The following is a 14,736-nucleotide window of genomic DNA, read 5'->3' on the forward strand; positions in this document are numbered from 1 at the left end:
AAAAAACACCAGGTTTACAGCACATGACGGTTTTAGCTCACGTTTGACTTCCTCAGAGGTTTGGAAGCTTTAGAGTCTGGAAATCCTGGTTGGATTTCATTCCTTCATCCAGACACTGATGGATCCTGGTAAAAACGTCCAGATATCCAACATTTCATTTCCCAGCGCTAAGGCTGTTTGCTTCCTGGAGCGGCACACTGCAAAAACGGAACTAAAAATAATTAAAATCTTCTTGAAATGAGTGCATTTATCCTTGATTTGAGCTGGTAAATAAGATGATCTGTCAATGGAATAAGATTTATGCACTTAAAATAGGAAGAACTCATCTCCATCATCTTATTTCAAGTGAAGTATATCTAATTGTCTTATTTTAGGGGTCAAAATACTCATTCTATTGGCAGATAATCTTATTTACCTGCTCAAATCAAGGACAAATGCACTAATTTCAAGAGACTTTTACTTATTTTTAGTTCTGTTTTTGCTGTGCAGCTAAGGTTGCCGGCAGAGTAGCCAAAAACTTCACTCTAGTACAAGTAGCTCAGCTTTAACTCATTAGTACTCAAGTAAAAGTATAAAGTACTCAGTAAGAAATTACTCCAGTAAGAATATAAAGTACTCGGTAAGAAGGCTACCCAAGTAACCAATCATAACAGCTGATGATTTAATGTTTAAAAATTATGTAATCAGACTGACGAAAATATGAGGTTATGCTCAAATCCTGGTATTTTAAAGACATAAATATACAGTAAACACAGTAAAGACATTTTCTTCCACGTTAAACTTCAAAGCAATACTTATATGGTATTTACAGTATTTTACAACAGTACAAAGTGATTCCAATGACAATAACTACAGTTTAGTGAACGTTCATCTGACCTCCTATAATGGCTCAATAATCAGCAGATAGAAAATAAGATTAAAATAATGAAGACTGTGAACAAATAAGAAGTCTCACTTTAACATAAACTCCAGGTTTTTGTCTCTCTGGTGAATTTCTGGTTAAAACTAGTTTGTTCTTTATTTATGAATTTACTCACGGCAGGAAGAGGAGCCAGAAGTTTTACTAAAGTAAGAGCAGCGATACTTAAAATAAACTACAGTGCAGTAAAATCCTCCTAAAAGTACATTCTGATTAAAAGGTTAGTCCACTAAATGTAACTGAGTAAATGTAACTAGTTACTACCCAGCTCTGGTTGCCGGTTTGAAACTCAGTCTGTCACTGTGGCGTCATGCTTCCTGTATGTTTAAGACCTTTTTCAGGGTGGTTGTTGTTTTTTTCCACTAATTAGAGCAAGCAGATACACCACCTGTTGTCATAATTACCTGCACCAGCTCACCTGTCTGCACACCTTTACCTGCCTCCCAGCCTTAGTGTTCGCCTGTTTTTCTCCCTGTTTTCTGTCCCGCCCCTCTCCCTGGGTTAAACCCGGACAGGTTTCCCTCTGAGGGACGGGGGAAGGGAAACATTTCAGCAAATCCTGAGGATCCTCACTTCTCAGTAACAATAAAGTGAACGCAGAGATGGATTAATGTCACAGAGTTTATTATAGGAGAAAAGATTTCAACAGAGCGTCCTCTGATGGTCCACCTCCTTCGTCTAACAAACCCAGAGCTAACGACCCTCAGCAGCAGCATCTGAGCTCCGCCTCGCCATGAAGCATGATGGGAAAATTCCTCTGAGTCCTGATTGGAAGATGGAACAACCTGGATGAAGTGGAGTCGTCCCAGAAACAGGAAGTGTTTCCAAGGAAGTGTTTCCATCTAACAATCAGACGCTCGGTTTGGGCTTTTATTGTGAAAAGCTGAACTTCATCAGGAAACTCAGAACCTGCATCCTTGCAGGTGAGTAACACCCTCAGAGGAAACCTGCCACACCTTGATGAGCTCAGATACAGCTGCATCCTGCTGCCCCACCAAAATAAAAGCCCAACATCACGCCTTTACTGGCGACTGCTGACAGGAAGTGACATCACACAATAGTCAGAGGTAGTCCTGGTCATAGTCGTCCATCAGCTGCTTCTTCCCAGACACTCTGCTGGACAGGTAGGACGACAGCTCCTCTAGACAGACAGGTGAGACATAAAACAGGTGAGAGAGCTGCATACAGGTGAAGGCAGGTGTGAGACAGGTACAACTGGTGGAGAAAGGTGAGACAGGTGTGACACAAGTCAGGAAAGATGAGGAACATGAAAGAAGGATGAGAACAGGTGAGGACAGGTAAGACCTCCAGTGGTCTGTCTCACCTGCTCCCAGTACTCCCAGCACAGCGGAGGCAGACACTGATCCCAGGTGGTTCCGCGCTGTGCACTGATAGGTTCCTGAGTCACCTGGCTTCGCCCCTTCGATCTGCAGCCAACTGGAGAGCTCAAACTTCAGAGGACCCCCCCTGGACTGGGGAAGAGAGGACATGGTGTCTCTGAGAGGACGAAGAATGGTGTACTGTTGCTTTAAGAGCCTGTGCGTACCACTGAGCTATATTATACACTGGAGTGCTAATCACCGTCTGTTTGAACGAGTCGCTTTGAAGCCACCAGCCGCCATATTGGTACTCCCTATTTCCCCCAGTAACTAGGGAATATGTGCGCTACAGCATCAAATAACGAGGATTTTCTCATGTTCGGGGGGGGGCTTAAGACTTTTAAAATGTCAAATGCCATATACTTTTATGTTATGTTCTAAAAATATCAAGTACTGAGAAAGTCATGTGCTGAAATATTTTGCATTTTATTCATTTAAATAATATGTTTAACATTTATAAATATATAAATAACAATGTACAAAAACATATATTTACATATGTGTATACATATATATATATACATATATACATATACACATACTTATAAATACATATATATATATATATATTTAATATGAATAACATGTAAAATATTTCAGCACCTAATTTCCTAGTAGTTGATAGTGTTAGTACATCCACTGACTGTAGAATTACCTGTGAAACGTTTTCACTCAGCCAGAAACTGCTTGTTGTTGCAACCAAATCCTGTGGGATTCTGTGGGAGTAGGGAGTAGCAAGATGGCGGCCAGTGACTTCAGTTTTTCGGCAAAATCAGCACTCCAGTGTATTATATAGCTCAGTGGTGCGTACCTGGACAGAGATGTGAGGGTCGTCTCCAGGTAGGATGACGTCCCGTCCGTCCTTCCTCCACTCCACCAGCGCCATGGGGAACGCAAAGACTTCACAGAGGAAGAGCAGGCTGCTGCCGGTCCCGTTCACCTGGTTCTGAGGGGGCACCTTGATCACAGGGACTGACAGGTGAGACAGACAGGTGAGATGGACAGGTGAGACAAACAGGTGGGACAGGTAGGTTGGACAGACAGGTGAGACGGGCAGGTGAGACACACAGGTGGGATGGACAGGTGAGACGGACAGGTGGGACAGGTAGGTTGGACAGACAGCTGAGACAGACAGGTGAGACAGACAGGGGAGAAGGACAGGTGAGACAGACAGGTGGGACAGAAAGGTGGGACAGGTAGGTGAGACAGGTGGGACAGGTAGGTGGGACAGGTAGGTGGGACAGACAGGTGAGACATACAGGTAAGAACGGGCAGGTGAGAATGGACAGGTGGGACAGGCAGATGGGACAGACAGGTGGGACAGGCAGGTGGGACAGACAGGTGAGACAGACAGGTGAGACGGACAGGGGGACAGACAGGTGAGACAGACAGGGGAGAAGGACAGGTGAGACAGACAGGTGGGACAGAAAGGTGGGACAGGTAGGTGGGACAGACAGGTAAGACAGACTGGTGAGAACGGGCAGGTGAGAACGGACAGGTGGGACAGGCAGGTGGGACAGGCAGGTGAGACAGGTGGGACAGGCAGGTGGGACAGACAGGTAAGACAGACAGGTGAGAACGGGCAGGTGAGAACGGACAGGTGGGACAGGCAGGTGAGACAGGTGGGACAGACAGGTAAGACAGACAGGTGAGAACAGACAGGTAAGACAGACAGGTGAGAACGGACAGGTGGGACATTCAGGTGGAACAGACAGGTGAGACAGACAGGTGAGAACGGGCAGTTACGTTACAGAGGCACTGTAACTGTAACCACAACTATAACAATAACTGTAACTGTAATAACCAACGTGCAATAACTAATGTGCAATTCTGTTTAATACACTGTGCAATATTCCTGAAAGAAGTGACTTCTGCTGCTATTACACCTGAATATATGTCAATACACATGTATGTATGTCACCCTGAATGTACATAAGACAGGGGTGTCAAACTCATTTTGGTTTAGGGGCCGCATACAGCTTAATCTGATCTCAAGAGGGCCACAGGAGTAAACTCATTGCAAGATTAAATAGAACTAATAAATGTGGACTTGTTGTTGATTTTTATATTAAATTGATTTTACTTCTACACAATATATCATGAATAACCTCAGCGTTTTTAAGAAAAGTATGTGCAATTTCAACAATACTTTTACTCAGTTAAACATTTACTTGTGCATTATGCATAAGAACTGATCACAGTGATTGTACAATGTTAAAAAACATTTATTAAAAATTTTTGGAACTTAAAAACACTGTCCTGCATGACAAAATACATCAAACAGATAAAAATTAAGAAATGATTTTTTAAATGATTAAAATTTTTCCACACCTGAAGCTTAATCTGCTAATTAAAACACAGCGCCCCTCGTGGACAATATAGGAACTGCAGATTTTCAATTAAATGAAGTACATGTTTTTTTCAATAATTGTTTTATCATTCTCTTCCTTTTATCTCCTCTTTCTTTCACCTTTTATTTTTTTTTCTTCTTGTTCTTCCTTTCCTCTTCTACTTTACCATTGTACTATCCATATCATTTGAGATAATCCCCACATGAATCATAATAAAACTATTCACATTCATAAATCAAGCGGAGCACTATGGCAAAAGCAGTACTGCTCCACTTGTGAAAGTCAAATCTGATTAGCTCTTTTTGGCATTAAGACAAAAATTCTTATTGCCACATTGCCAGACAGGACACTGAGGGGAAAAAAACAATCATTTTTTTAAATTTTTTTTTTGAAAAATGACTTTAGCCATTTAGCCACCGAGCCGGACTAAATTGTTCGGTGGGCCGGATGCGGCCCGCGGGCCGTATGTTTGACACCCCTGACATAAGACATCCTCTGCCTTATTTCTATTTTGTATTTTTATTTTTATTTTCTTATCTACTTCTTTTTGATCCACTGTATAAACGAGGACACACTGTATATACCTGATGCATGTCCTACTTTGGCACCTTCTGATTACTGATCTCCAATGTGAGATCAATAAAGCCTATCTTACTCTTACTCTTATTTCAGAATAAAACTCAGTATTAAATCCCTTCAAAAAGGTGTTTCAGAACCAAACAACAGACCCGGATCAGGACTCATGAACAGAACTGTTGTTAAATAGTTTAACTTGGTCAGCAGCTGTGATTGGAGGTTAAGTGGAGGTGGAGCCGCTGGACACTGAGGTTCTGTTTGGACCTAGAGACGGGTCCTCTGGGCCTCACCCAGGGCACCAGAACTGGAGCTTTCCTTCAGGAAACAACTGGACCGAACCTCTGTTGGGACAAACAGGGGGACGCTGACAGAACAACCAGGTTCTGATCCAATCCTCATGTCCAGCTGCTTCTCTAACTCACAGATCTCACAGCTTGGGTCCAGTTTCTGGTTCCTCCTGTTTGGACTGCAGAGCCTGATCTGATTTATTGTAAACTGTCGGAACCAAACAGAACAGCTGGACCTCATGGTTCCAGTTAAACTAGTCCTGACGTCATGAAATCTGTGTAACGGTACCGTTTGTTTGTGATGCAGACTGGACTCTATGACCCAAAATGAATATTTTAGTTCTGTTAGTTCTAGTTTTGTCGTGTGTGGGTTTTAAAGAGTCCTACAGAACTATTGTTGTGTTCGGACCTGTTCTGGGCTCAGCTCCAGATATCAGTCCGCCAGGTGGTTCTACCTGTACTGCAGGGGCCCCTCCCTGCGGTTCGGAGGTTCGGGTCGGAAAAGGCGGCCTCTTTGAACTGACACATGTTCATGTAGGTGGTTCCGTCGGTACCGCACAGCGCCTCCTGCTGCTCACAAACACACACCTCCTCTTCCTCCTCTCCTGCCGCACCGGGCCGCGGGTCCGCCCGGCACCGCAGCCCGGTTCCGCACAGCCCGTAGAACTCGCTCCGGGGCCCCGGGTCGCAGGCCTGGCCCTCCAGGTTCCCGCACTCCTGACAGCAGCCGCAGGAGTCCAGAACCAGTCCGGCCCGGCAGCCGCGCGTCTCCGGGCACAGCTCCGGGTCGCAAGGTCCGCATTCCCTGATCCCACCGGTACCGGTGCCGGTTCTGTTCCCGCTGCGCCTCCGTGCGTCCAGCTCCTCGTCCAGCGGGTCGTAGTCCAGGAGCGGGTCTGGGAGGGAGTGGACCGGAGGCGCCGCTCTGCAGGACAGCAGGTCCAGAACCAGGAGAAGCAGAACCAACATTTCTGGATCTCCAAATATTGGTTCTGTTCAGATCCTCTGGGAGGTGATGCCGGTTCTGGTTGAAGTTCTATTCGGCGCAACTTTTAAACCCACAATCACATTCCATTCAGGTGCAGCAACGAACCGGTCCAGAATCCCTAGAACCAGAACCAGACTGGGAAATCCCTAGAAATAAAAAAAAAAAACTGATCTGAAATTCCACAAAAAGGGACAAAAACTTCTGGAAAAGTTCGGACAAACCCAGAAACACAAAATAAAACAGCACCAAAAGTTCTGGAAAGGATAAAAAACCCGAACCGGGGGAAAAACCCAACCCGTGAAGATCCAACAGGTCCGGAGACAGTTTGGGTCAGAGCTGCAGTCTGAGCTGCTCCACACACACACAGTAAAGTCTGACCCAGTACAGCCCACTGGTTCTGGTCAGACCCTTCAAAATAAAACTGGACCTCACGGGTCAGAAACTGGGTCAGAAATTCTGATTCTGGACGTTTTCTGGGTCAAATCTGGCCTGCAGTGAAACAGGAAGAATCCTGAATAAAACACCGGCGGCCCTGGTTCTGATAAAATCACCACAGCGCCGGGTCACTGGGTTCTTCAGAACCTGAAGTCCACAGAGGAGGGAAGGAAGGTGGAATCAGAGCAGAACTTGGCGACTGTGGGAAGGAAAACTTCCTGTGAACGCGCCTCATTTCTGCTTCAACTGGGTTAAATCGTCAGAACTGTGTAGAACCGGAGAGAACGGTTGATTTGGATCTGAAAGCGGGTTCTGGTCCACTTTTATCACAACCTGAGAGCAGATTCCTCAGGTTCTTCATGTTCTGGATCTGCAGACAGAAGATCTGCCTTCTTCGCAGACCTCCTCAGAACCTTTCCAGCATATTTGTGCTCTGAGAACCCAGAGAACCCAGACGTTCTGTTCTGGAAGCCCGGAGCTTTTATTTTGAAGGGGCAGGTTTGGACCTTTCCTCAGCAGCTGGATGTCTGCTGCAGTCTGAGCTGACAGCTGCTCCACCCATGAGCAGGAGGCAGGTTCTCAGGGTTCTCCAGGAGCTTCCAGGTTCCTCAACAAGAACACAGAAACATGTTACTTTAGTCCAGGAAGCAAGAACAAAGTTCTCTCGGGCATCTCAAGGTTCTGCTGGTACCTGAGTCCGGCCCATCTCCTGGGATGACCTACCCTAAAATACAGACGCCAGGTTATAATATTTTATAAATGTTTTCTATACATAAATACTTAAACTATTTCTCTGAAATGTTCTTCTCTTGGAGACACACAGAACCAGAACCACATAATTATTGGTTAGTCTGACTTGAGAATTATTTAATTGATCACCAACTGAGCTCTTAGAAGATCCAAAATGTTGATGAAGCTCAACCAGAGCTTTTCTTTGGAGAATATCTATATATGCACAATTATTATCACTTAATTACTTTTTTATTATAATTTATAATTGTTTATTGTACTGAGCAGAATAAGTTAATAAAGTCCATCAGCGAATGCAATCGTCCTTACATTTCCTGGTGGAGCCAGAGAGCAAGGTTCTTCCTCTCGATTAGTGTTAACTCATTAATGAACGACTCATTGATAAATGACTCTTTTATGAACAACTCTTTCATGAACTCACTCATGAACGACTCACTCATGAACAACCCATTAATGAACGACTCATTCATGAACAACTGATTCATGAAAAAGTCATTTGTAAACGACTCATTCGTGTACAACTCACTCATGAACAACTCACTAATGAACAACTCACTGATGAATGACTCATTCATGAACGATTCACTCTTGAACGACTCATGAACGACTCATTCATGAACAAGTGATTCATGAACAACTCGTTCGTGAACGACTCATTCATGAACAACTGATTTACAAACCACTCATTCGTGAGCGACTCATTCGTGAACGACCCACTAATGAACGACTCACTCATGAACGACTCATTCATGAATGACTTACTCAAGAATGACTCACTAAAGAACGATTCATTTGTGAACGACTTACTCGTGAACGACTCATTCATGAACGACTCATTTATGAACGACTCACTCATGAACAACTCATTCGTGAACGACTCATGTATGAATGACTCACTCATGAATTCATTCATGAACAACTCACTCATGAACAACTCACTCATGAACGACTCACTCATGAACAACTCACTCATGAACGACTCACTCATGAACGACTTATTCATTAACGACTCACTCATGAACGACTAACTCATGAACGACTGATTCATGAACAACTCACTCATGAACAACTCACTCATGAACGACTCACTCATGAACGACTCACTCATGAACGACTGATTCATGAACGACTCACTCATGAACGACTGATTCATGAACAACTCACTCATGAACAACTCACTCATGAACGACTCATGAACAACTCACTCATGAACGACTCACTCATGAACGACTCATTCATGAACGACTCACTCATGAACGACTAACTCATGAGCGGCTGATTCATAAACAACTCATTCGTGAACGACTCATGTATAAACGACTCACTAATCAACAACTCACTCATGAACGACTCACTCATGAACGACTGATTCATGAACAACTCACTCATGAACGACTCACTCATGAACGACTGATTCATGAACAACTCACTCATGAACGACTCACTCATGAACGACTCATTCATGAACGACTCACTCATGAACGACTAACTCATGAGCGGCTGATTCATAAACAACTCATTCGTGAACGACTCATGTATAAACGACTCACTAATCAACAACTCACTCATGAACGACTCACTCATGAACGACTCACTCATGAACGACTCATTCATGAACGACTCACTCATGAACGACTGATTCATGAACAACTCACTCATGAACAACTCACTCATGAACGACTCACTCATGAACGACTCACTCATGAACGACTCACTCATGAACGACTCATTCATGAACGACTCACTCATGAACGACTAACTCATGAACGACTGATTCATAAACAACTCATCCGTGAACGACTCATGTATAAACGACTCACTAATCAACAACTCACTCATGAACAACTCACTCATGAACGACTCACTCATGAACGACTCATTCATGAACGACTCACTCATGAACGACTAACTCATGAGCGGCTGATTCATAAACAACTCATTCGTGAACGACTCATGTATAAACGACTCACTAATCAACAACTCACTCATGAACGACTCACTCATGAACGACTCACTCATGAACGACTCATTCATGAACGACTCACTCATGAACGACTGATTCATGAACAACTCACTCATGAACAACTCACTCATGAACGACTCACTCATGAACGACTCACTCATGAACGACTCACTCATGAACGACTCATTCATGAACGACTCACTCATGAACGACTAACTCATGAACGGCTGATTCATAAACAACTCATTCGTGAACGACTCATGTATAAACGACTCACTAATCAACAACTCACTCATGAACGACTCACTCATGAACGACTGATTCATGAACAACTCACTCATGAACGACTCACTCATGAACGACTCATTCATGAACGACTCACTCATGAACGACTAACTCATGAACGACTGATTCATAAACAACTCATCCGTGAACGACTCATGTATGAACGACTCACTCATAAACGACTGATTCATGAAAAACTCATTCGTGAACGACTCATGTATGAACGACTCACTCATGAACGACTGACTCATGCACAGAGCCTCGGGGTTCTCCTGAGGAGACAGAGGAAGCGGACCAAGCTGGATCTTCTGAGAGCAGCTGGATCGATGGGAGGTGAACCAGTGATGAAGTGTCGTCTGTCACTGTGGGTGGTGTGAGATGGAAGGCTGCATTTAAGTGCAGTAGGATGAGTCTGGTTAGAAGTCCAGTGTCAGCTGAGCGCAGGACTGGAGTTAGAGGAATGAGAGAAGGGAGACAGGCAGGAGTCTGATTTAGAGGTGGAGGCTTGGGTTTGTGGACCAGGTCAGAGACCTCAGCAGCTGAGGGGAGAGTGAACTGTGGAGGGGTGATGAGGACAGTTAGAGATCAGGAAACATTTTGTTTGTTGTTGCAGAAAGACATTATAGAACTGCAGAGAACATTAGAGAGAAGATGAGGGGGGGGGGGGGGGGGTTCTGCTGTGTGACCTTTACAGGCTGAGATTAGGTTGAAAAGACCTAGAGTTGTGAATGGTTGTATGGAGAGGCTGCATTTCCACAGGATTAACAGTGGAGCCTGACTTCTACCCGTTTGGACCAAACTCTTCCTCATCTTTCCTCATCTTCATCCCAGCAGCTACCAGAACCACAGCAGAATGAAAGACGGACCCTCACTGAGCAGACCAATCCCAGGAAGAACATTCCCAGAAGCTTTGTCAGCCACAGAGATTCTGCTCCCTGATCCAGCCGTCAGCAGCTCTGCTTCCTCTCCGACCTCCACACTCTAATTTTAGCGTGTTTGTCAGTGAATCTGCTGCTCTGTCACCAGCTCCACCCTGCAGAGGACACGCCTGAGGAGCAGCCGTCTGTCCCTCAGAGGACCTAATGATGGGCTTGTGGCTCTCCGCTTATTTCCATCCTGCGGCCTTCGGTACTTTCCCCTGTTTTCAGACGTTGTAGCTCAGTTATTCCTGCTGCCTTTTCCCGCTTCTGACAGAAGGTCTGGCTATAAACAGACGGGCCAGAAATAAACGTCGGGGATCTGGATCAGAACTCCATCTGGTCCATCAGTCAGGAGGTCCAGTTGGTCTTTATTCTGACAGTTAAAGAGTGACTCACTGTCAGATGTTCTTCATGAGTTCTGGAAGGAACGGCGATGGTGATGATGATGATGATGATGGTGATGACGGTGATGAAGATGATGGTGATAATGATGATGATGAAGATGGTGATGATGATGGTGGTGATGATGATGATGAAGATGGTGATAATGATGATGATTATGATGGCGATGATGGTGATGATGATGAAGAAGGTGATGATGATGATGACGACAACGATGATGGGGATGATGAAGATGATGATGCCAATGATGACGACGATGATGAAGATAATAATGGTGATGATGATGATGATGAAGATGAAGAAGAAGATGATGATGATGACGACGATGGTGATGACGATGACGACGACGGTGATGATGATGAAGATGATGATGACGATGGTGATAACGATGATGATGATGGTGGTGAAGGCGATGATGATGATGGTGATGATGACGATGGTGATGATAATGATGATGACGATGGTGATAACGATGATGATGATGGTGATGAAGGCGATGATGATGATGGTGATTAAGGCGATGATGGTGAAGATGATGGTGATGAAGATGATGATGATAATGATGATGATGAAGATGGTGATGATGATGATGATGGTGATGAAGGCGATGATGATGATGGTGATGATGATTAAGAAGGTGATGATGATGATGGCGATGATGGTGATGATGATTAAGAAGGTGATGATGATGACGACAACGATGATGGGGATGATGAAGATGATGAAGATGATGAGGCCAATGATGACGACGATGATAAAGATAATAATGATGATGATGATGAAGATGAAGAAGATGATGGTGATGACGATGAAGATGAATATGACGATGATGATGATGACGACGACGGTGATGATGATGGTGAAGATGATGATGACGATGGTGATAACGATGATGATGGTGATGAAGGCTATGATTATGATGGTGATGATGACGATGGTGATGATAATGATGATGACGATGGTGATAACGATGATGATGATGGTGATTAAGGCGATGATGGTGAAGATGATGGTGATGATGGTGAATATGATGATAACAATGATGATGACGATAATGATGACGAGGATAATGGTGATGATGAAGATAACGACGATGATGACAATGGTGATGATAACGATGATGATGCCGATGATTGAATAGGCCAAATAAAACGTAAGCCTGACTCGTATTGATGAACTAAATGTTGTAATGCTATGTCTCCCCCTGTGGACCAACGTGGTATTACACCCTTTTCAGTGAGGCTAGGTTGGATAAAATGTTTATTGTACAAAACACAATTACAAAAGTGCATTTGAAATTAATGTTTCATGTAGCGGCTGCAACTCTGAACCGAACAAATTAAAAGAACGGCTTTAAATGACGTTTAAAAGAGGTAAAGCAACAGCTTTTCTGGCCGTCACCGTATTGGAATCCTGAGCTCTTTATTTAGGAATCTCAACTCCTCCGACTTCGTTAACTGGAACGCTTTTTACTCGGGTTTACCACATTCCCAGCTCATATTTTCAATGGAATGCAACATAAGATTTCTGTACACAATTAAATATATATTCTGTCTGCTGGAAAAGGTCTAGAAAAGGTCTTTTCGCAGTCGTCTTTGATAATATAGTTCTTAAGAAGAGATTTCTGCCTCTGCTTCCTCTTTCTCACAGTATGGGGGATTGCTGCAAAGTCAAAGGATCAATGCCAGCAACTGTCTGCTGTGGCTCCAGGTTCCTCCAGGAGGAGTGAAGCTGCAGGTCAGTGACTGGATGCCACCTGCTGGTTTCCTGTGGGAGAAACCTTGGCCCAACCTGCTGGAGGATCTGACTGAACTGATTCTGGAAAAAGCCTTGAGGAAAAAAAGTAGAAATGCAGCGATGCCGCCACCTGGTGGACAGGAGGTTACACTGCTACTTGATTTATAGTTTGCATGACGCTTGTTGTCAGTGTGTGTGGGGATATGCCTCTCAAGGTCCGGTCATTAGCAAATATGAGCAGATGTCTAAAGATAGTTATTAATTACTACAATTGTTAATACTATTAATTAATGTAGGCTATTTATTAATAATTTATCAAGGCACTGTCTGGAAATGAAGAACCGGCAAACGTGATGAACCACTTTTTTAAAAGTTCAATACAGTTTATTACTGTCCAGCAACAGGAACTTGACTCACTGCTGCTAAACACAAGTCGGTTGATAACGACGGTTCTGTTCACCAGAAATAAACGATTAACGATCATTAGTGTTAACGAGCGCCTGGATCAGGAACCAGAGACGTTAAAGGAGTTCCAAAATGGCTGCCATCGCCTCATGGTGATCCTGGTCCTGTAACACCATCCATCCATCCATCCATCCATCAGTCCATCCATCCATCCATCCATAAAAGGAAGCTGAGAGATGTTAAAACTGAAATAAATATTTATTACTGTAAACTCTTCTATGCAGACTCTCACAGTGCTGTACAGGTACGACAGGTGCGCACATTAAGCTCAGGTTCACTAAACACTGAAGTGCCATAAATGAAGTCGGTTTCCTCCGATCTTCACAGCAAGACATGAGAATCATCTCAGAGACCAGAGGGTGGGAGTCATGTGGCTACAGAAACAACCAATCACAGAGCAAAGTGACAGAGTTCCCAACATGGCGGCAGGAAACGTCTTCTTTACAGGACAGGAAAAAAACAGGCAGGACAACCTGACCTCAGATCAGTTCACAGCTGATTCTAGATCACAAAGAGTCATTGTCTGTATAGCATCAGGAACAAAGCGCGTGACATCACAGTGACATCACGCCATGACATCAGAATATCTCCATCAGGGTGAGCTGCAGCCACAGATCCCACATTTACAAAAGTCTTCACTACAACTGAAATATGAATAAAGTCCGTCCTGTAAATTCATCTGGAGCAGGAGGCTCACTTCAAACTGATCGTCAAGAGGCAAAATAACTTTTTAAATGCAGAATTCAACAAAAATATGTTTAAATATCCAAAGATCTTTTGAGTTTTGACATTTTAAATGTGAAACTCAGTTTGTTCGAGTTGAATTTTTTAAATCAACCTTCAGTCAAATTTAAACTATCAACAATAAAAGCAAATAAAAAAAATCACTGAATAAATAAATATAAGACAAGTATATCATTATGAATACATATGAGATTATACAATTTACATTTCAAAAACTCTGAAATGGCAATACGTATTTTAATTCAGGGGAATTATTAACGAAAATAATATTTTTAATCACATTTATAATTTAAGGGTCATTTAATTTTGCAGTCCTGGTCTGGAAATCCCACCTCGTTTAAATAACTATAAAGTTTTTAAAAAGTTTTACAAAACAAACATTCAGTATATATATCGATATGATTATAATTTTCATTATATAAGACATAAAAAAACTGAAAAGAAATTCACTGATAACTTTTGTGAACAAGAAAGAGGCAAAATGCAGAAAATATAAAATCAAAAATAATAAATCTCAAACTAAAGCATTTCATGT

The 14,736-nt window shown here is 43.2% G+C and overlaps 1 protein-coding gene across 1 annotated transcript; it reads right to left on the reverse strand.

Annotated features, from left to right (window-relative positions):
• Window positions 1–1,522: 1,522 nt before the first annotated feature.
• kazald3 (Kazal-type serine peptidase inhibitor domain 3) lies at window positions 1,523–6,758 on the reverse strand. The gene is made up of 4 exons (XM_012854784.3): window positions 5,968–6,758; window positions 3,110–3,270; window positions 2,244–2,391; window positions 1,523–2,060 (listed from the first exon to the last, which is right to left on the reverse strand). The coding sequence occupies exons 1-4, from the start codon at window positions 6,479–6,481 to the stop codon at window positions 1,981–1,983; spliced, it is 903 nt and encodes a 300-aa protein (XP_012710238.2). The 5' UTR covers window positions 6,482–6,758; the 3' UTR covers window positions 1,523–1,980.
• Between the last annotated feature and the right edge of the window lie 7,978 nt (window positions 6,759–14,736).

The sequence above is a fragment of the Fundulus heteroclitus genome, unplaced genomic scaffold (genome assembly GCF_011125445.2).
Source record: "Fundulus heteroclitus isolate FHET01 unplaced genomic scaffold, MU-UCD_Fhet_4.1 scaffold_143, whole genome shotgun sequence".
Classification (NCBI taxonomy): domain Eukaryota; kingdom Metazoa; phylum Chordata; class Actinopteri; order Cyprinodontiformes; family Fundulidae; genus Fundulus; species Fundulus heteroclitus.